This window comes from Hetaerina americana, unplaced genomic scaffold (genome assembly GCF_022747635.1).
Source record: "Hetaerina americana unplaced genomic scaffold, ioHetAmer1.1.p SCAF_42, whole genome shotgun sequence".
NCBI classification, from domain to species: domain Eukaryota; kingdom Metazoa; phylum Arthropoda; class Insecta; order Odonata; family Calopterygidae; genus Hetaerina; species Hetaerina americana.
Genome location: NW_027287008.1, coordinates 3,392,996 through 3,416,096, shown reverse-complemented (window position 1 = coordinate 3,416,096; position 23,101 = coordinate 3,392,996). Strand labels below are relative to the sequence as shown.

Genomic DNA, 23,101 nt, shown 5'->3' with positions numbered 1-23,101 from the left:
AGATTAAACCCATTAATATACATATGCTTTCACATTTAATGGTTGGTGCAATTATACATTAATTGAATACACCCTTACCTTTTTAGTCTTCTTTGTCTGCACTTCTCGAGTTCCCCAGGAAACCACATTCAAGTTGATGATTGAGTAAAGAATAAGGAGGAGGTACATGGAGGGTATGGATAAAAGGTATATGATACCTGGGACTATACACCAAAACTCTTGAGGATGGAGACATGCTGCTATGAAAAATGAACCTGAGAGTGCTATAAGGAAAATGGCTGAGGGGGAACCGATACCGTCTTCACCTAACTGGAGAGCCGTACCAACTATTACAGCCATCATAATCAGTGCATATACTGTTGATAATATTTGAGCTATCAATAGCTGAGGTTGTTTTGGTCAAAGTAACATTGAATTGTCCATTTTATTTAAGTAAAAGACATTTTAATTTAGAGAGAATGATTAAATGTGGGGATATTTCCAATGATCACAGAGGATAGGAACATTAGTGAGGAAGATGTATTAGAAGAAAAAGGTGACATGAAAAAGAGAAGCAGAATATTAGCTTTTTGACAAACACACTGATGGAAAAGTTTAACTGCAAATATTGCAAAAGAATTCATTATAAATATTCATATTTGAAAATATGTGCTAACTGCTGATATTAATGTAAACTGAACTATCAAAACATACATACCTGTATATTTGACTTGCACAGAAAACATACGGCCATGAACAGGAGAATTGGAATAATATTGTAATAGAAGCTTGTCCAGTTGTCAATTTTAAAAGCAGCGACAAAGGCACCAACCAACATAAGAAATATAGTACCAGGACCCAAGATTGTGCCACCCATCAACATCATCTAAACAAATAGAAAAATTTCTTTATTAAATATTCTAATAATCATTATTACTAACACCTCCTGCCATGTACTATTTATCTTGTTTGCTTATTTTATCTATAAGTACTATAGGGGTGTATAACAACTTTCTTATGTTTCTCATTTTGAGTTCTTAACATTTTTTTCAAGTTTTAAAGAATAACTATAATAATATGTAATTATTTGACACCAGATAAACCATAACTTAGCCTCAACAAGTATTCAATGAGGTATAGTGATCCATAAAATTAGTAAAATCCCACAGTTAGTTTAAAATAATTATGCAAGAAAAGTAGAAATGCCATAAAACCAAAGTATGATACCAAGGCAATTAATACAAAGTACCCATTGCAGCTCAACCAACCTGATATGAAATATATGGCAGTGATATATTGTCATTAATCTTGATTGTTTTTTTGTAATCCATAAGCAAATCCATGATATTAGCCATAGTGGAGGGTACCCATCGACGACGTTGGTTATAGAACTCATGGAATCCTTCTGGACAATGCGTGTAGGCATCACTGGCAGCAGAATATTCCACACGATATCCTCTCTGGAGAAGCAGAGTGCAGAGCCATCGATCCTCCCCTATACAGATCAATTTCAATTAGGTAATTTTTTTAAATCGATAATCATCACTTTTTCCGCCTGCATGCAGTCATCCTTAATCTGGTAAAGTTAACTTCAGGGAAATATTATTTTTTTATTATTATTTGCATAAAGTCAAACTTTTTTTTTGATACAACATTCTTTTGTGGGAATACATGATTAATAAATAAAACTCAATATTAATACAGTTATCAGAATTTTACCTTGATCATACTGCACATAATGCCTGGCTTCATCTGACTTGGTGGTATACTTTCTCATAACATTGTCATCCATAAGTGCTTTTCCACGGAAGAGGGAGAAACATCCAGGACTACAGAGAACACAGCCAATCATGTGCTCAGTTGCCTTTTGCAGCCAATGCCCAATAGCGTATTCAAACATCTGATACCACACCATTGGTCCTGCAAAATTGAATAAATATGGTGTTTCATTAGAGTAGTCTAAATTCTGAAAAAAAAGAGCAATCAAGTCAAATTCAATTGTCCTCCAGATAGTTTCAGATACCAATATACACATATGATTTTCTGGATGCAAGCTTTATCTAGGATATTGTGAAGGGCAGCATGAAGAGTAATCATGCTTCATCCAAAATTCATCATTTCATGTGTCTGTATACATCTTTTAATTTTAATGAATAATTGGAGCAACCATAATTATACAATTAAACTACATTTCCTCTGGTTACATTTTATGCACATGTTCGTTCACCTTATTTTGCTTGAGTATTTAGGATACAAATCCTTTCAAAATTCAAGAGGCAATGTTTTAATTCTATGTTTTTTTTATTGATGTGGATCTCGTTTCTCTCATTCATCCAAACTGTTGAGGCATAATGCATTGAGGCTAGAGAATCATATATTAAAGTGCCATGAAAGATTTAGAACCTTCACATACTGGGCTCAATTGATAGGGCTTTCAAATGGAGCAGTTTATCTTTTTGCTTGCATTTCATTGACACTTTATTTGAAGTGTATGCCAGAGTTTAATAACCCTGCATTTAGAGAATTTTCAAAATAATTAATATCACTACAAGGCATACATCATGGCTTTTATTTATTGAAGCAATGGTTACCCAAATATAGATAGAAATTTGTCTCAGGTGGAACCCTAAACCATTGGTATACCATTGTCAAAGAAATGAAATCTATGGAAAGCCAAGGAAAGGAAAAATTTGCATTTTAGACATTTCTTTAGAATCGTATTCCTAGGTTGCATTTTTTTCATGATTATTTCAGAGTAGGTGATCCTGATAAGTACTCTGTATTTTAACATATGTCAATTACCTGACCCAACTGGATGGATTCGACCACATGCTGCTCCTAGATTTCTGTTCTTTTTCATAAGATCCACCAACAATTGCACTGCTTGGGGCTGGAAATCAATATCTCCATCAAGAGTTAGAAGGAATGTATTTTCTGCCATTACTTCTTTGCGGTCCACTGAGATAGGAAGTTCCATGAGACGATGACCCAGGAGATAGTACATGTACATAACCTTAAAGAGAGGCACATAAAAACTATCAACAGACCAATATTTTTGTTTTCTTTAAGTAAATATGATGGATTCTTAATATGGTGCTAATATTGTCCTAATTAATCTAAAAGTGTGCTAATGAGCTTTTATGCCATTTAAAATGAAATATGAGACCAGTGAAATTTATGGGAGGGAAATCAGTTTTAATCTTATTTTGGCTGCGTAGCTATTTTTTCTTTCAATCATGAAGAAAGATACATGTGTTGATAATTGTTACTGCATACCTGGCTCCAACGCTTCCTGTGCCTAATCTTAGATTTGTCTTTCAAGTGAGCAATCATTTTAGTTTTTCCAGGTAGAGTCCAGACAAGTCGTCCTCCATATGGTGTGGGGTATTTCCTTGGTGCACGTATTCTGATGTGGGTTTCATGAACATGCATGGCTGCTTCATCAATGGTTGACACCAAAAGCTTCACAAATCGATTCACCACATTTTCTTCTTCATCCTCATCAGATAATTCAAAGGCGTCATCAAAGAAGATGTGAGCTATAATGTAAGCAAAGAAGAATAAAGTTTATTGCAAGGTTAGTGATGTTTAAGGACATTATAGAGTTTTATCGGAAAACTAGAAAATTAAGAGCATTGTGGTTTTGTCATTCCTATTTAAATTATTTAATACATATCAGTAACTTCAAAGGCATTAATATTAGAGTAACATATTGTTTATTTCACCTTTACAATTGTTTACAGCTCAAAAATGACAAATTTCAAATTTAGTTTCAATGCAACTTCAAAATCTGACATACAGGGATCCAGTCAGTGGAAATTAGCTGGCAGTTCAGTCCAAAATTTTGTATTGAGAATTAAAAAATAACTTAAAATGAACGCTGCTATAAACAAAAGTAGAAAAGGTGAATACTCCATATGAAATAGAATAAGCTTGAGTTATTTCAAAGCCCCTGTTTGGATTGAAATATATTTATAAGAAAATATGATAATTGGCCACAAAGAGGCAAAATATGATCAAAATTACAGGGTTAAATAGGTTAACAGATGGCATTTTCATTTAACTTATCTGGGAGGACTCACTTTCAAATTCATAGTAATCTGGATCCACAACACGGAGGTATTTTTGTGCCACGCGTCTTGCGGACTGATCTTCATCAAGTCGCAAAATAGACTTCAGCATTTCTATCATTTCCTCCTTCGTTTCGTGCCACATTGTAGCGCAGGCAAAGATTCGAGTGATGTGATCAGATGATTTTACATTGCTCTTCGTGCCACCCGCAGCAGCTGTTGAGCCACTTGCATCTGTTGCCACTGATATGCTTTCATAGTACTCATCCAAACCTTCTTTTTCCAGCTCAGCCAGGTCCTAGAGGAAAAAGCGACAAATTAAAAGATGCCAAATTGACCTACCATTCTCATGGATAACAGATATTCTGCATAAAATGTTTCAAGTATAATTTAATACAGTTATCAAAAGGCATTATTGAAATAAACTGCAAATTTTCAAACTGATATCGTTTAGATTTACTGAAATTTTTCCTCACATTTACTTCTCTAGAAAATTTCCATTTCCTTCCATCCATATACATATTTAGAAATTTTTACTAAGAGAATGGTGGCAAGGGAGTACTGCTGGTGGTGGCTAAATGTTAGAAGTGCAACTCTCATGCCATGTACTCTTGAAATAGTTATATGCCTGTGGACTTGCATGCAAACAACATTTCATTTTCTGGCATGATGTCAAGAGTTTCCACTTTTTTAGCCACCACTAGTGGCAAAATCAATTACCCTGACCATCTGCAGTGCTTATTTTCTTTGACTTTGCATTAACAACTCAATTTCTCTTAAAATTACAAATGCAAGGCCTGCTGAATGGCTACATCAGATGGGATAATCAGGAATGAAAGGGAGATTCAATGATCACAAGTTTTTTTACCATTTCTTGTAGTGACAGTTAATATGAAAAAATATGATTAAATTTATCCAAGGCACAAATTTCTAAGGTTTTTACCGAAATGATTTTTAAAGGCCACAAACAGCAAAGAATGGTAATTAATTTAGAATGTTTCAAGAAACAAACCGAAGAGAATGCTTCTCCTTATCAATATAATATAATTTAGCTCAATAAAATTAAACATACACCATCTTAAGATACTGGAAATGTAACTAGCCAGGCATAGAGCTATCATATTTGAAATGCCATTCTCATTTTGGAGTCCCAGTCATACCTCAGTTTTTACATCTGGTTGATCATCCCTTCTTCTATTTAGTGCCAAGGACTGGTCAATTAAGCATGATGAGTACATTGGAGTGACAAACAGCTTCTCAGTTGTGGCAAGACGTTCACACTTGGGGGTCCAAACGTGCAACGTTATCCAGGTCTGGGACAGCAGCCACAGCAACCACACCCATGCATGCTGATGGAGAATTTGTTAAACTTTTAGTGGTTTGCATTTATATTTCACATATATAAACATGTATCATGCATATATTGTGTAAGGAAACAGAGTGAAATTTCATTTTACAGCAAAACTCACATATGATTAACCAAAAATATTTAATTAGCCAATTACAGTATGGCATAGTGACTGAAATCTTACCTGCCGGGAAATGAAGTCATTTAGGAAAAATACTGGTGGTGATTCAAAGAAGAGATAATCAGGAAGAGTTCCATGGAAGAAACAAGGATCTCCATTTCTAAGACCACAAGCAGCTATCAAGAGGGAAATAGTAACTGGTACAGTTAGGTTAACAGGGAATGCAAAACTGAATCCTTGAATAAGAATCTTGCAAGCAAATTTTCCTGCAATAAAAAAGAAATATTTAGTGTCATCACTCATTTAATATTCTCTTATTAACTTTTAAAATTGTTTTGGTGCTTCCGTTGTTTTTTTGTTGAAATTTAATTGAAAAAATCACATCATAGACTAAACAAACATGAAAAAATGTATGCACTGATTCATAGTTTGCTGTAGAAATATATCAAAAGAAGTTTTCACTGTACTTACCAAAAATATAGCAAATATAAGCAGATAAAATTTGGATGATGAGAACATATATAGTGGTACTATATGTGACTGTCATTTCGACAGTTTCTCCAGTGGGAACAGCATCAGAGAGGTCAGGTACTATACCAACCCCAGAACTATACACTGTCTTAACCTGTAAAGTAATAATTAACATTCATTGGTGCAACAGTGTAAATGAGCCAAACAAAAATACTGATATATAAAGGTAGCTAAGACAATTATTTAAATGGAAATACTTTCTTACCTCTGTGACCACCACTTTGTGCATTGAAAATCCTTCAGAAAACTTCGTGAAGAAGTTCGGAATGCTTTGTCCATGAAGGTGTAGGGAAAATAGTGACATGGAAAAGAACACTATAATCTTCCAAAGAGAAATGAAGATATAGGTGAAGTAACGAGTCCTTCGCAGTCTCTCTTTCACGCGGCTCATGGAGCGTATTATTGCTGCACAAAAAAATTAAACTCACGTTATATCAACATAAATCAATCATATGAAGGACATGATGATTGGAGAATATCAGTGCATTATCAGTAACATTATAAATAATTAAAAAAATATCAACATTAAAGTTTTGGCTAACTGGAAATCATTACTTACAAAAGGGAGACTGCTTTGACACATAATTCTCCCACCAGGCAGCTGAGGTACACAGAAGAGCAATTGGAATAACCCACGCTCGTGGGTTATTTCCCCCCTCATGCATTGGCCACACCACCAGTCCTGTCACCTGGGCTAAAACAGCAACGGCATCTACAATAACCTTTGGCCACCTGTTAGGTGAATCCTGCTTCTCATTTCTTGAGAGCATCCCTGAAATAATGTTAAGGCCATTGTAATCTCTGAAAAGGATACCAGCGTATGCATGTTTTATTAAAGCATTTAAGTTGTACAGAATAATGTAAGGAACTAAGACAATTGGATTTGGGAATCCATAGATATCCTATCAATGGCTATTGTGGTGATTTTATTAAAGAGGGTCTAAAATAAAAATCTTAAAAATGGCAAGAGTGCATAGTAATTATATATATATATATATATATATATATATATATATATATATATATATATATATATATATATATATATATACACAAAATACTTCATTATGTAAGATATATTATTTTTAGTATTATGGCTACAGCTATAGTAATTAGACTAAATTTCAAATTATCAAATACTTTATTGTGGCTTTTACAAATTTTTAGATTAATTTACTGCTCTACATTCCTAACTCTTCATATTTGGATCATGCAACCAGGGATCTGGAGGAGAAAGTGTAAAGTAAAAGCAAGAGTATGGGAGGGAGTAATTGCAAAACATTATGGGAACCTGAAACATCTGGTAGTCCCTGCAAATACCATTAAAACTGATTCTATTGTAACACCATCTTTTTGTCTATTCTCACTGCTGGTAATTGATAACACTGCTGTCTTCTCTTCATAAAGCAGCTTAATAGTGAAATAATTTATGATTTCATATTCCTATGATTATTAAATGTTTATACATACATTGATTAGTTCCTACGGTGAATTGTGATACAGCAGATGATTATTTGGTGCATATTTCAGGTGGAACATATTGGATATTGTATTTAATTCATGTTTTACACAAAATTGCATTAACTTCATATTGATAGGAATTTTTTAACATGCTTTCATCTGTAAAAAGGGCCTAAGTTTTGGCCAAGCAGGAATAAAAATAAGTAATTTGTTGATGACCAATAATTGGCCATTGATAATTCATCTACATAATCTTAAACTTTCACTTAAAAAAACTCAAGGTTTTTTTGGGGACCTATGATCATGCTTATAATCACACCAAAAGAGGGCCACGACGCTGATTAAAAAGCCTATCTGCTCGACAAAATCTATGGAATTCTACAAAGGAGGTTAGTCTCTCAATTTTAAAAATGTGATAGCCATAGACTCCCTAAGTTAAATCTCAGGTTTGGATATGTTCCTACTGAAACTTAGCCTCTGTTACTCACCCAGGAATCCAGGTATGATGCAAACACAGTTGGTGATCATGGCAGCACGCACCACGTCCAGGTCTGGGAGGACGCACAGGAGGAGGAGGGAGACGCCAATGGCATAGAGGGTCTCGAAGCCAGCGACGAGGAGGAAGTCCATTAAGGGCGGCCGCCGCCAAGACTTGAAGAAGCAGATTCGGATGGAGCGGAGGAGGGCGCCCAGCTCGGGGACGGCGAACGCGGCGATGATGCACCACGCCCACGCCACGCGCTCCGACTCTGGCACCACCGACAGGAACCGCTTCTCCCTCCCTGAGACGCAGAGGTGCGGATTCATTAACACACATTAGACTAGAGCATGGATGCAAAGACCGCCATGCTCTTTTCAGTCTCCACCAGATAGCACTGCAAGGCGGCAAATTCCCTGTTGACCATGAAAGGCCTCCATAGCAATGATATTTTGTTTTTATCAGAAAGAGAAAGGTAGGAAGGTAGTATAGCGAGTTGGTGGGTAGAGCTTTGAGCTACCAACCGGAGGATCACTGATATTTAAAATTCGAATGGCGCCTTTGGCAAACCGCATCTGAGAATAAGGAAAACCAGAAAATCCCCCCCCCCCCTCTTTCCCCTCGCCATGATATGTGAAATTCACACACCTTGGGGCTCAGTTCGGAGTGAGAAGTAGCTTCACGTATTAAAATTTCGGGTTGATTATCCGTGGAAGTAGTAGCTTCGAAAATGCGTGCCTAATTATAAGCGGGGTATGGACGTTATATGTGATTTCACGTCATGCATTTTTCAAAAACGCGATCTAAATACGTAAAATAAAGACAAAAATTGAAAATATTGGAATAATTTTTACATAATAGGTCGTTGTCAGTACGTTTTGAGAATTTAACTTTGAAGTTTAAATTTAGTTACCGCTATCATTAATTTATATTTTGAAATTTTTAAATTGAATAATTCTACTTGTAGAATGAATAAAATGGGACATTCGCGATGAAGGCAATGTGGAAATTCATAATCCTTCGGTGAAAATAGAAAAGTTGCAACAAGAATTATGTGAAAGTTGTTACTAACTTTTTGAAATATCTACCTCAATTAAAAAGAGAAGTTAACCAAAGATTTCTGGGCGGAAGGCCATGATTAAATTCATATGGAATACCTAGAAAATAAGTCCAATTTCATTCAAGTTGTTGTAATAATACGAACAAAAATATTGTAAAATGACATCTTAGATCCAATTTTTCGCAATGAAAGCGAAATAATGAAAAAACGAACCCTTTTTTCGGAGACAACTCTGAATAGGCAAGAATTTGAAAGTTTAGTTTTTAATATACAAGAAATTTTTACTTGAGTCACTATTCAAGAGAAGACCGTAACGGAAGATTCAGAGAGGACAATTCAGCCAATGTATGTAGCAATACTGAATACACCGTACCTCTTATAACCTTTATGATGATCTTATAGCCGTGAGGGCCTCAACTTCCAGGCTTCACAATGAATGATGAATGCCACAAATATTTTACGCTTTACGTAATGTAAAACACTCATGAATATAAAAGGGTTTATTTTTGCGTAACTTATTATCATGCAATTAAATAAAAATCCGCACAAAATGTCATTTTGTATAGGTTCACGAATCTCTAAAAAACTGAAATTCCTTGCTTACGTGCATAAATGACCTCTTTTATATCCGAACATAACGAAACACAAGTTTTACCCACATGAAAAAATTCTTATGCTTTTGCGAGTTTCTGTATCGCGGAATGAAGGCTTTCATGCATGTGGGTATTGATTAAAATCGCGATATTTTACCAATCTGTATATACTTTCCCATCAGCGACAGCATAAAAATTGTTTACAAAGAATTGCTACAGAGTATTGGCAATACATCTTTTTGCGTCCAGCAGAGAGAGAGAGTTTTCAGATATTACGCCAGATTTGTATCCCGCTTCTCCGATTCGCGGTGAAATGAGCCGTAAAGTAGCGCCTAGACCTTTGCTGCGGGCAATCCAAGAAGTTCTTCCCTTCCAGTTCCAATCCCACGCATATTTCAAAAGCAAGTCTCCCGTTCACAAATCTTTACGAACATGCCCAAACTTATCCAGGCTCCACATCAAGCGTTCTCGCCATTTCGTATCGAAAATAATCCCTTTTGGCTAAAAATTCGGCTTAACACTGAATAACCGCTGCGCCAATGTGCGGTATAAGAATAGAATAACCATCACTCATGTGTGGGTGTCCAGGTGGATAAACTTGAACCGCAGACAGGCGCTCATCTGTATGGGATGGTACACAAGGTCAAACGAATAAGAACGTACATTCGGTAACTTTCACAGCATCGTGCATTTGCAAGTCAATACCGTTTCAAAACATTCAGCCTGTATGCTATAAACAATAAATATATGTATCCAGTGCCATCAGGAGATTAAAGAAACACACTAAAATATTAAAAAAATGTGTTGAAGAATTAACACCTATCTTAAGCAAACAGTGACCTTTCCAAAACGGATCAATGCCATATGTCTTGTTCTTTCCGTCGACTATTCACATCTTCAGAATGCATGCCTAAAATTTGAATATTCCACCGCAATTTATTGTAGCTACAATTAACTTTAGTATTTTTGGTACACATTTTTACAGATCATGTATTTATATTGTTTCAACGAATTTTGTGATTTCGACCATTAAATTGCGTTGAACTGAAAAATTAAACTCCCGTGAATATTTTCAGACCACCCATAAATTCCAGGTCTTTTTCTTAAGTAAAACATCACTACCGTAAACAACGAAAAACAAAATATAATTAATGTGATTTGTGCTTTATATTCACTATGCATAATTTTTCAAAGATTTCGGAGTAAAACAAACTTCACAATCAGAGTGGGATGACAAAATGATGCCTGCTATGTTATTATATGGGTGAAATAAAATGAAACATTGCAGTCATGTTCGTGAGTGCTTAAGGTGAGAATTGCTAGACTTATCTGAGGGTATAAAACGATTGGAGAAGGGCTGAACGTTGATGTTTAATTTAATATTTAAAGATTAAATTCAATTTATACGCATTGAATCAAATTAAAAAGCGTACACTAAAAATACCGGTAGCGATTAGAGGAGGCGACCGACAGCAGAGGTCATTTACTCCATTAGGGATATGTAGGTGGATGATTTGTAGGTGTAGGGTGTTGACGGAAAGGGTGGTGAGAAACCCGACGTCGGCATCAGCCTACTCTTAAAGATAGGAGCCAAGAGGTTCACCATTTGAAGTCCCATCCGATGAACAGGTTCTCTCCGCATAGCATGAGTTTGCGAGTCTCCGCGGGATCGGAATACCACTGGAAATTTCAGCTTATTCCAGGATTCACCGAAAAATAATTTCAGATGAAGACAAAATACCAAATTGCCCCAAATCGTGATAAGGCTCTCAAAATAAATATTCCTGTATCTCATAACATACAATGAATTAATGAATCGTCTATCAAGTCTTGTTTTTTAAATGTAACGATTGGAACGAAATCAGTAATGTTTCATTTTGAGCTTTTCCTGGGTGAAATGGAATCGCTGAATCACCTATCACCAGTACATGGACAGAACACACAAGTGGCCAAAAATAAAATCCAACTCAATCATGCCCAACCATCCATGCAAAGGATGACAATATTTACGCACGGATAGAATGGGAAAAGGCTCCTTACCAAGATCTTTGTTGCAGAACTCGGAAACTCTTCCCGGTCTGATCTGGGAGGTCATGAAGAGCAGCGACCCCTTGGCCACAACGCCGGAGACGAGGACTATGCCGAATGTGAGGAGGTAGGCGAGCACTTTGAGCACCCGGAGTGTCAACTCCAGGCACTTCTGGTCCGCCATGGAACCGCTGTCCGATTCCGGAGGGAGTACTCGGAAAGAATCCCATCCTTTCGTTTCCGGAACAACTGTTCTCTGGCTGTAAAAAGAAGAGAAACATGGTTATGGTCAGTCATATTCCCAACGAGGGAGCAGATGTGAAAAATAATCCCCCTACAAACCTAAACCCTCGCGTATCCACCAACAGCAAGGTTCGGTAACAAAGTTCGAAGATTCAATTGGCATTCCGAATCCATGGACGTACTCATCCGATTTTCCACCTATTGATATTTCAAGTTATTTACTCACCTCGCCTTACTACGCAGCACAGCGACGGGTTGTCGATGCGAATGATTGGCCAACCAACCTTTCACTAGCGTTCTATCAAATCCAACTTTCAAAGCATTCTTTGTTCCCGAATGCGGTTCGCTTTTAACCAAAACCACGCTCATTAATCAAATTTAACTCAATACGACGTTTCGTTGTCAGTAAAACCTATGGCAATGTGTAAGCGTGGACTATTTTTTCACCGCAGAGATAATGGGGAAACGCTAGAAGGTATGCCAGTTCATCACGTCGCGTCGTATGCTCCAGAATTCACACGGATTGAAGTTAAACACATTTCTCATTATTTTATCAAGGATTTTATATATTGAGCTCGCTTTGTATTATATTATAAACGACAATATTCAACCATGTCGCAAACAACTTAAATGAAGAGAGGATAATTAAATATCTCCATAAGACTATTTTTAAGGCTATTTATTTGCTCAATGTTTTTAGGCAATGCCTCTGATGGCGGCAAACTTTACGTACATTAAATAGGATAATCGAGTGAAACTGGTTTGATCATGAACTGAATCACTTAGGCGAAAGAACTCGTATATGATACTGCTACCGATGACATGATAATCAAATAGATATTTGCCTTTTATTGTATCCTGCAACACTGTTATGAAATGCGGCGATCGATACATGTCCAAATTGAAGAATGTTTTCTGGAGGCAGTCTCATCTACACAATTACTCCTGATCATTTCAAAGTTCACACAAAAATAAAGATGGAAATATGTCTCAATCCGTCTATTATTTTTGAAATGTGAAATAAACACATTCAGAAGAGTCAATTTACGGAGAACTGGGAGAAATTGAAGACAGGCCAGGGAAGGTGAACGAACGAAATATTCTTGGCACGTGTCCTGGCGTCGAAAGTAGACTGGCTCAGGCGAGTGGAATGAAAAGACAGAAAGATACGCAGCTTACTGGGTATTCTTATGGTTTAACTTAAATTGTGCAGACACACCATTAGATAGAAGGTTGTGTTAATTAAATGTAATTAATACGAATTAAAAATTTAAAGAAATATTCTTCTCATTGATTGTTCCCGGTACGGAAATGTATTTTGACATTATACTTGCCCATGTCCAAAGAAATCAGGGAATGCTATCTTTTGTTTTGTTTCTCAACAAATCACACCACGCCCACGTAACCGTAATTTTTCGAAACCGTTTCTCGTTATGTATTTTGAAGTGAAAAACAGGTAGAAAAAGATCCTCTAGAATACATAAAACCGTGGACCTCATAAAGTATGAAATGGTTGATGACACGAAACACTCTTTACTACAAGCGCTATGCTTCACTGCCACGCCTATATCCTCCGCTCTCTTCTTCTCAACAGCACTCCTTAATTTTGAGACAGGAGTTGTAGCGACACTTCCTGCTTCCTTTCCCGGAACTCTCAGTCTCCGATTTATATCTCAGAACTGTGACAACACCCTTGTGAAGAGAACAACCGCAGTAATATGCATTAAAAATGAATAATCCCTATATTCATTTAATCGCTTAATGCTTCATCCATCCTCCACTTCTTCGTGTTAAAATCTACACCTTATTTCTTCGAGACTAATCACATCGTGTGTTGAAAACAAACTTAACTTTTCTTATGGAAGTGAGTTTGGAGGGTATTTCAATTCACGTTATTCCATAACTAGGTTTCTTTCTGAAGAAAAATTTCGGCTCGTTATGATTCAGATTTTTTGCAAAATATTTTGAAATTACCTTTTCATCAAAATATTTGAATTCCCCTGCTAGTGACAGTAAAAGCAAATCGCTTCAATAGCTAGCCTAAATTAACGCTAAAATATTTATTTAATGCTCTTATCTTGAGTAAGACTCCCAACTAACAGTCGTTGGGCTATGCAACCTGCCGGTTGACTCGGACCGCGTTATTTCTCGTGAATGGATAATCCTTAATTTAATTAAAAGCACGTCAGGTGCAAGAAGTTAGCTATCGAAGGATTACTAGCGTGCTATTTGATTAAGGTGTAAAATTATCTGCACTTACAGGATTACAATATTTATATTGTTGAATCGAATTGCCGAACAAAACTAAAATGTAATCCAAACATTAATTCAGTTAAAACTGACCCTGGGTGTGGGAAGAAAGACATAATTTCCTTTGTTTACTAACCAATGACACTACAGTAATTTTATCGTACATTTTGATTGTAGTCTGATAACAACTCGAACCGTGTGAAGCATTGTTGCGCTACTGTTACAGGATAGTCGTGAATTGAATCATGGTATTTCTTCGGTAAAAAATGACTCAAGCCTTTCAATGACCCGGAAGATATAATAGCCAGAAAAAAGCTGAAACGCAATGCAATGATGGAATTTTCGCGCGTGAATATCACGTCCCTCGATTTGAACACACGTAACTAAACATGGGGAAGCGCAGAAAAACAGCAATCATACCTTCCGTTACCGATTTGCACGCAAGATGCATCTTATGATCTGTTAACTCGTGCGTTTACGTCATGGTGAAAGTGAAAAGCCTGAAGCAGCTTCAAATCTGCCGAACTTAGACATTTTCTATGTCGGTGAAGGCTAAATCTGAGCCGAAAACACTCATTAGATGAAGGTAAAGGAACCTTGTCTAGGTCTTAACAATGATGTTTAAACTCGTGGCATCTATGTCTTCAAGTTCATTTCATCAATTGGCCTTTATTTTGTCTCCTCCTTACCCTTCAGCACCCATCTGAGGCTCCTAAATAGAGTCGTGAACCATTCGAGGTGAATCAAAGTATTTCGTAAGCAATGCGACCCCACTCATAACAAACGACGATCTCTCCCCGCCCCGAATGCGGGTGACGAATCCGAAAGGCGTCGAATATTTCACAACGGCCTTTTCAGATCACCGTGATTTCTTGCTTTCCCTTCTTTTATGCTTCATGGCCGCCTAAATGATGGAAAGGAAATAGTTTCACCCGGACACGTTCCTACTAAAAAGAGCAAATTGAAATAAGAGAGGAAGAAAAAACCACAAATAAAAAGCCACATACACTACCATGGCCGTTAAGATTATTTAGGCACAATTTTTAAAACTCTTGAAGTCACGCAAATATCGAAAGCTGCAATGTAATCTCGATTAAGACCTCAAGTGAAGAAAAGGACTGCGCTGGCATTCCATTAAACCTGTCGTAGACCACGAATTGCTGTTTCACGATGAGTGGTGTCTTAGCTGTCAATTTTAGTGAATTATTTAGATGAATTACACTCTCACATTAAAGAGTAACTCCTCGCATTATATTTTTATAACCTAGCGCAAAGGGGGAAAAATAAGGTAAATATAATAGCGTTTTCCTGCCAAAATTGGGTAAGTTGATTTTAGAAATCATTAACCGAAATTGAATTTTAGTGTGGAAAGTGTAGATAACCAAATTAATGAGGAGTTAAGATTTTATTTTCCATCATTCCAGTGTCTTATCGTTCCTATATTAAGTATTAAAGCTCGAGTAATAGTTCTTCTCCCTTTTCTGCTATGAGATAGAAAAAATCCCATGTTCCGATGACCCCTAAAATTTGGTGCGGAAGCACATAGGATTTATTTTGATAGGTGACCTTAAATCATCAAGGAAGTCCTCAGACTAGAAACCAAGCAATGGATAATTACTTCATACGGTGACAGGGATGTCTGAACCTAAGGGCAGCTCTTCAGATGTTGGAATCACATTAATAATTTGGAAGAGAGTAACGGAAAACCACCTTATATATTTTTATCAAAAATTATAATGGCCTGGTTTAATATAAATAAATGAATATAGTATCCATGAGACTCGCAGTCTCCAGCATCTCCAGTGGAAGGGTTTTAGTGATCATAGGCGTGCCTATGAAGTGACGTCAGTAGTGTCGTAATCGAACGAAATCCTTGCACTTCGAAGACGATAACAGCAGGAAAGAGGTCAGAGAGAAGAACTTAAGTTGGGATTGACAATATAAACAAGAAAGGTTAAGAAAGGATACACTCGTTAAAGAGTAATGAATATTATGGATTACTAAGAAAATGTGCATTACTGGGTGAATATAAAATCTTTTATGAGGAATAATGAACTGCGACGAAAAATAAAAAGGTCGAGGGAAACATAGTTAAAGGGAAAAAGCGATGTTTTGAAGAATTCTCAGAGAGACAGATAAGAGCGGACACACTATACAGGAGGTAAGTGAAGAGCATTATGTACCTATTGGAAGAGGGGCAAATATAAAACTGTTTAAATATTTACAGTTAAATCATCGCAAGAAAGATAAACAAGGACACTGGAGAATGTACTTGGGAGTAGTTTCTTGTCAAGATTTTGCGATAGGTGGAACGAGATAGAAAGATTATTACGGGCAAAATATAGATGATTAAGGTAGGACATATAACATTCTGCAACATTAAACAATAATCTAGAGCAAAATCAAAGATAGTGTCTGGATTCGTTATATAACACATAAGGAGGAGTTCGACCACGGAATTTCAATGTGCAAATTTATACCCATCTTCCAGCAAAAGAATATAGGAACTATAGAGCCATAAATGTGATTTTGCGTGTGGGGAGAGGCACGGGGAAGGTGGCAAAGCGGATGCGGCGGAATTATAAAAACAAGAATGAGGAAAGGGAAACGACTCCTATGTTGAAGGTCATTTTGAGCTTAGAAAGGGAAGACTGAAAATTTAATGAAAGTGTAGCAGGATATATAAATAGACTGTACGGATAAGGGATTAAGAATAATGGATGAGTGGTGATAGGTAGTGGAATGAGAAGGCGTCTGTAACACGTACCATGGCCGAGTTAATAAGAGAGAAGGAAAGATAACAAAGGCAATATGGAGCGTAGCTTTATGTGACTTGGAATTTGAGGAGAGAAGACTAGAAAACCGGAACTTTTAGGATAGAGTTGAAACATTGTTAAGATGGTGTTAGAAAGTAGGAGAAATGATGGAAAGATATTTTGTGTAGAAGACATAATTTTTTTGAAGAAGTGCATCCACTAGAAGCCTGAAAACTTACAACGATAGTTCAAATTATACCTATAAATGGTATATAAACTATACAATGTCAACTGTATTATCATTTACACAGAAATGTCGTATTATTAAGCCAGTGAGAAAATAATCATCAGGGTGTCATTTATGGGGATCATGAATTCCCTTTGGGTAATAATGCATTGAAAAGGAATTTCATAAGAGCCATTGTCGTTTCACTTTACCCACCTGGACCTGTGTAGAATCATTCGAAACTTGGTAAACCCCAAAAATCTCACCAGGTGAGAGGGTCATAAAATTAGACGCGGGGTGCCAGAGAATAACCCAGAAAATCATTTCAATCCTATAGATCAGCGGTTTTCAAAACTGTGCATGATGAAATCCAGGTATCTGCATTTTAACAAATTCGACCACATGAATAGTGCAAGATAACCAGCAGGTCACTGTTTAAAATAATCGCAAGATACAGAGTACAAAATAGATGAAGAAAGGCTAAATTCGCCTCCAAAAGCTGTTTGTAAGGATGCATGATGCAAAATATTTTAAAAATAAATGGTAATCCCGAAGATGCTCGCCCTAAGCTATTATAAAATCAGTTGTATATTCTATACAGGAAGTACTGTTCTAAACACGATTTTTCGCATCTTCCTCGACAATTGAGTATTTAAAGGCGTAATAAAAATTGTAATGACTGTCAGAGTGTAGAGAGAGAGCAAAGACAATGCGTACCAGCAAGATGATACGTATTATCTGAACGATTTGATGAATATTAAGACCAAACTCATTGATCGTTTTCATATCCGAAGCAAAGAATTTAGGCGACTAAGATTCGATGCATGGATCAAATTTCCTTAATAGAGTAGCTATAAACATTTGGTATGAAAGAATAGGGAGAATAATCTTTACAGAACATGGCCAAAACAGTTCAATTGTTTATTGTCCTTTTACTGTTCCTACGGATATTCTTCATTACTCGACTTGCTCATGATGAAACAAAATCTTGGGATTTTTTGAGAAGCTCTTTCAAAAACGAATAGTTCTTGGGAAGGTAGAACGGGAGATGGATGCTGTAATACATGCATGTAATTTACTCAAAGAGTAGGTAGTTCCGAGGATAGGGTTTTGCGCTTAAATAATTCCATGAAAGACGTTTTCCTCTTCAATCAGTGTGTTCTACATTTGTTTGGGCTGAACTTAAGGCCAGGCTAAAATGTTATTCAACTGTCAGAGATTAGATATTTGTAATTTTTTTCTTGTCTGTGATATTAATGATACATAAAAATATATAAAGCCGAATATGCAAATCTCAGAGTGATTGGTTGAAATATTGCTGTACTCTTTGAAGCACCCTGGACAGCTGGAAGATTTGAATTCATGGATTTGGAAAAACTGTCATCCTGTACGAGTACAAGTGAAGAACATATATATATGTAAAACATTAAATGATGGCATTCACGTAGCTCGCTTCTGTCACGGAACGTTTTACGGCTATGAGGAGTGTAGGAAGTAAGGCAAGTGTGTGTTATTTAGTGGAAAAAGAGGATGAATTGAATGGGAGCGTAAAAAAAGACGCGTGGATGTCTTCCACCCACTTTCGATTCATTGCTTCTGTGCGTGTGTGTGTGACGCATCCCCCCTCCCCATCCCTCGCCCTGGACTCCACCTAGTGCACTTTGCCTTTCCCCCTTTCTCACGGTGCCGCGCAGAGCGCAGATGCGTGCGGCTGAGATAGCATCGCATGCGTAATGTGGAAGGTCGCATCGCTTGGCAAGCGCCAGCCCCTCTGCCGTAATCTCCGAGGCATGTGCCGCGCTGGTGGGAGCCTCGACTTCCCTGCAGCGTGGCTCATTATCGCGACGAAGACCTTCCGCACTGCTTCCGAAGGGACGGACTGTGTGGATTCGCGGACGAACAAGTATGAAAGTGATAGAGGGATCACTTCAGTGATAGACACAAATGTGACAAATTATTATTAATAATAATCTTCTTCGCCATCAACTCGGTAAACAGGTAGATTATCAATATTACTCTTAAAATAGCTTTACAACTAATAACTTGTCTCAAAGTACGACTTGAATAGGAATAATGAGAATTTCAATAGCTATTAGGTTTCTATTACTTCTTCTTCCACAGTTGAATTGTTGCAATCGTATTTTAAAGAACATTTAATATAAATCAAAAGAAAGAACGAAAATTGGTTAATTGGAATGTGAAGTTATGAATTTTATTTACTTGCCGTGTAGCTTAATTTAGTCAAAAGTAAATGTAAATATTATGATTAGGAACGCAGATTTAATCAAGTTAACCATTTATGGTAGAACAATAGTCATTTTTTTACATCATAATCCTAGCGTGTTATTAAAATCGTTAAAAGTATTTATGAGTTTAATTATAATTTTGGGCCAACCTACTTAGACCCCCATCATACCATATCTACCCGAAAATGTTTTGTCCATTTATTTGTAGTCATTAACCTTAAAAAAATGATGAAGGAAGTGTTAAAATGCGCATATTTTAAAATTTAAAGAGCAAATGGGACTTCAAAGAAACAATACTGAAGAAAAAGACTAACTTCACCATCAAAGTAAAAAATACATCACTATCGAATTACGCCTATGCATAGACTTGTTTTTTCATGATTTAACTGCAATGCCAAAGGATGCTCAGGACATGCGCTAATATTCAGGGCAGTTTTTTTATATCTTGCTCTTTTGATAAATGAACTCCGACTTTGCGGATAAACACTGTATGTACCAATTACGCGTGGTCAAACAAACAAATGTACAGAAGGAATCAGGCCATTAGGAACTTGTGAGGCACAACGACGCTCAAGAAAAGGAACGCACGATTACAATGAACCGAAGTTTAGAAACTTCGCCAAGAACCCTCAGTGAGTTACGCAAGCAGAGCGCGGGGATTTGTTTCCGAGAGAGGAGTAGCAGGAATGTCGGCTGACAAATGCCTCTCGTGCCCGCAGCAAAGGCAGTCGGCGCCTTTATTTCGGCACCGATCCATTTGCTTGTACCCTTCAAGGTGAGATTTTTATCTACCGCATGCGCATTACCTCAAACGCTGGTTTTATCTCCGAACTCGGGTCCATTAGCCTACTTAACACGGAGCGGAACAGATATTTCACTTGCTGCACTATAAAAAGGACGTGTCATAGCCGAGTGCTCGTGATAAAGTAATTTTGCGTTGATCTATAAGAGTGGCACCATTCAGGTACGCGCCCTTTTTATTAAAAAATAAACATTTAATAAATTCAAAACACTCCGTCCCAATGATAGTAAAATTTGGTCAGCGAAGAAAACCTAGCTTTCTTTGTACAATTTATTAAAAATGATCAGGCGTTCGCCCAATTAATAATAATCAGCATTGAAATCTTGGCTTTTTTTAGCTATGAAAGTTGTGGAAAAACATACTTGTATATATTTTCGAAGATTAAGTTATTTGAAGTTTTCACCTAAGCACTCAAACGTACTCAGAGTCTAATTGAAGATGTATGTTATTTTCACAGCACTCGTGTTAGAAGGTGTCTTGCAAATAACAAATTAACCAACAAGAATTTTTACAAGTATCTAAAATTTTTAAGGCATACGTTGAGGTAAGACGTGCTATGGAAGTGCCAAGTTTGATTGCAAGACCCTGGTGAAAATTTAGCCAACACAGAATCTGCTGGTTGATGAAAATATCTTGCAGGATAGTTTTAATCCCTGACTGCTAACCGTTAAGAATACATTATCATCTCTTATAAGCTACACCTTGGTTCAGATGAATCGACCTGCCGGCGAACATGTTCCCCACCCTTTGAATGTTTTTCCACCGCCGCTAGTTTCTTTGTTCTTTTATTTCTTGGAAATGGGCGGCCGTCTAATCCCGCAGTCCCCTCATCCCCTTGGCGAATTACACGACTCTGCATGGCAGTGGTTCCTCTTACTAAGTGCTGCGGTCACAAAAGGAAGTCGACGGAGAGAATTGCAGCTGCACAAGCAGCAGTTAGTAAGCCAAGACATGATGCCAAGAAGGTCCTCAGCACTGCGAAGTTAAAAATATTAACGGCTGGATAATTTATAAAACATGACTTCAAAGGGAGCGGATTCTTTCAGGGGAAGCAATGAATTTGCATTCATACAGTAAAGTGCGCTGAATTTTTCACGTGGCAGTCCAGACTGAATGAATGTACACGGCTTCTGCCATTTTCAATAGGAGCATTTATTATTCTTACAAGACTATTTAAATAATTGTTTGCACACTCCTCAGTAAGAAACAAAACATATTAACTGGCAAGGCTTCTTGTATATTTCTATTTACGAAGTTTTTAAAATAAAGCAAAAATAGCTGCAACAAAAGCATATTTTCTGTGCCGGAAAATATGGTCCAAGGAACGTCACAAGAATCGGAATAGAGTTGGTGAAAATGACTTTCTATTTTAGCGCAACCACCTCAATTCACGTATACTGAAGACACGGATTTTCCCCCACGGAAATCAATTGATCATGAACAAAATTATTACCGATTTCAACGTCGGTGGGCTCAGGAAGTCCACCGACGTTGAAAAATATCGAGCTTATAATACCGAAAACATGACCATCATTCAAATTAGATTTACTGGAGTGCGAAGTTTCAATTCATGCCCCTTCTTCCCGCCCCCTCCCCTCAATCCTCTCGCGGTACAAGAAGATTACAGTCACCCGGAGACAGGGTTCCAAGATTTCATAAATGTTTGAATTTGTGCGAATAATTGAGTGACACTGAGATTGATGTCTATTTGAGTAATATCATAAAACGCGAGAAGTGTCATGCACCTCTGACGGTCTTCTTCAAGACCACCCAATGAGGTGTAAAGGCGTCGACGATAAAAGGCACCGAGAACCGCAACTCGGAGTACAAACCAAGGCTCAATACTCATTACTTATTTTGAAGAGAGCATTGAGTAAGTTCCGGTAATAAGAGATGCTCATCTCAAAACATGTAATACGTATTGTGTAAACACATGATAATTTAAGGGCGTCACTTTCACTGGAGAATTACTCACCTTCCTCCGTAGATGTCGTGGGTAAGAGGAGTGCTCTCGTCGTCGGAGAAGTTGTCGTCATCGTCGCTGACGTCATTGTGGCGCATGGCGGCGGCCATGATGGTGGGAGGGCCAAGACGGCTCTGAACAAAAGAGAGAGAGAGAGATGAATTACTATGGATTTAAATCAACAACTGAGGGCAATTGTATTCAGTGATGTGGCCAGAAAATGACCGATAATTTTGAACTAGGACAATGGGCCAACCACCAGAGTACCCGACCCGAAAGTTGGCTTGACAGGTGAGCTCTATTCAAACTATATAAATTCACGGATGTGTCAGGGTGTGGGGGGAAACACTTCCTTTCCCTGTGAAGCCTATGATTCCCCAGGAAGTTCTGGTACCCGGAAAATCACACGGCTTGTGTGAAGCTGGGGATGTCCAAAGGCGTTACTTGGAATCGAACCCGGACCCTTCGGTACGCAAAAAAGCGCTATATCCACTGAACTGATACGCCCCCAAGATTATGGACGTAGAAATGATATTAAAAACTAATCCTCGAGATAAAAAAATATCTTTTGGTGCAATTTGGTCCGGTGTCCAAATTGAAGGTAGGGACAACTTGGTACGAAAAGAGTAAAGACCGCTTACATTTCGCCAAAGACATAAATTTGCTTCCTAAACAATGCCTGAAGTAGAAATACTAGGTAAACTCAACAATTTCAGTCTGATCTGGTGTTAAAAACAAAAGAGGGTATTTTAAGAAGCGGTTTAAAATGCTCATAATTAATATCGAGAGTTGCAGTTGCTCTACCCTTTCGAATACTTTTAGTACTAAATGTTTTAAATTGTTCCGACCGCTGTTATCATAAAGCACCGTATACTTAGGAAAAATCTGCAAGAAATTAGGTGACATCCACGGCTGAGACGGGATTCGAAACTAAGAGCGTCGTGTT

At 37.3% G+C, this 23,101-nt stretch overlaps 1 protein-coding gene across 1 annotated transcript in view; it reads right to left on the bottom strand.

Moving 5' to 3' along the window:
* Window positions 1–23,101, bottom strand: part of kkv (hyaluronan synthase-like protein kkv) — a 185,444-nt gene that overhangs the window by 16,510 nt on the left and 145,833 nt on the right. Inside the window, exons 2-16 of the mRNA XM_071591172.1 lie at window positions 22,168–22,287; window positions 11,682–11,929; window positions 7,999–8,292; window positions 6,609–6,821; window positions 6,255–6,454; window positions 5,990–6,143; window positions 5,582–5,784; window positions 5,210–5,398; window positions 4,062–4,347; window positions 3,256–3,518; window positions 2,782–2,992; window positions 1,699–1,899; window positions 1,248–1,474; window positions 698–865; window positions 79–384 (exon numbers count right to left, since the gene is read on the bottom strand). Of these exons, the coding sequence (XP_071447273.1) occupies window positions 79–384; window positions 698–865; window positions 1,248–1,474; window positions 1,699–1,899; window positions 2,782–2,992; window positions 3,256–3,518; window positions 4,062–4,347; window positions 5,210–5,398; window positions 5,582–5,784; window positions 5,990–6,143; window positions 6,255–6,454; window positions 6,609–6,821; window positions 7,999–8,292; window positions 11,682–11,929; window positions 22,168–22,265 (3,261 nt within the window). The 5' untranslated portion in view covers window positions 22,266–22,287. The remainder of the gene's footprint in view (window positions 1–78; window positions 385–697; window positions 866–1,247; window positions 1,475–1,698; window positions 1,900–2,781; window positions 2,993–3,255; window positions 3,519–4,061; window positions 4,348–5,209; window positions 5,399–5,581; window positions 5,785–5,989; window positions 6,144–6,254; window positions 6,455–6,608; window positions 6,822–7,998; window positions 8,293–11,681; window positions 11,930–22,167; window positions 22,288–23,101) is intronic.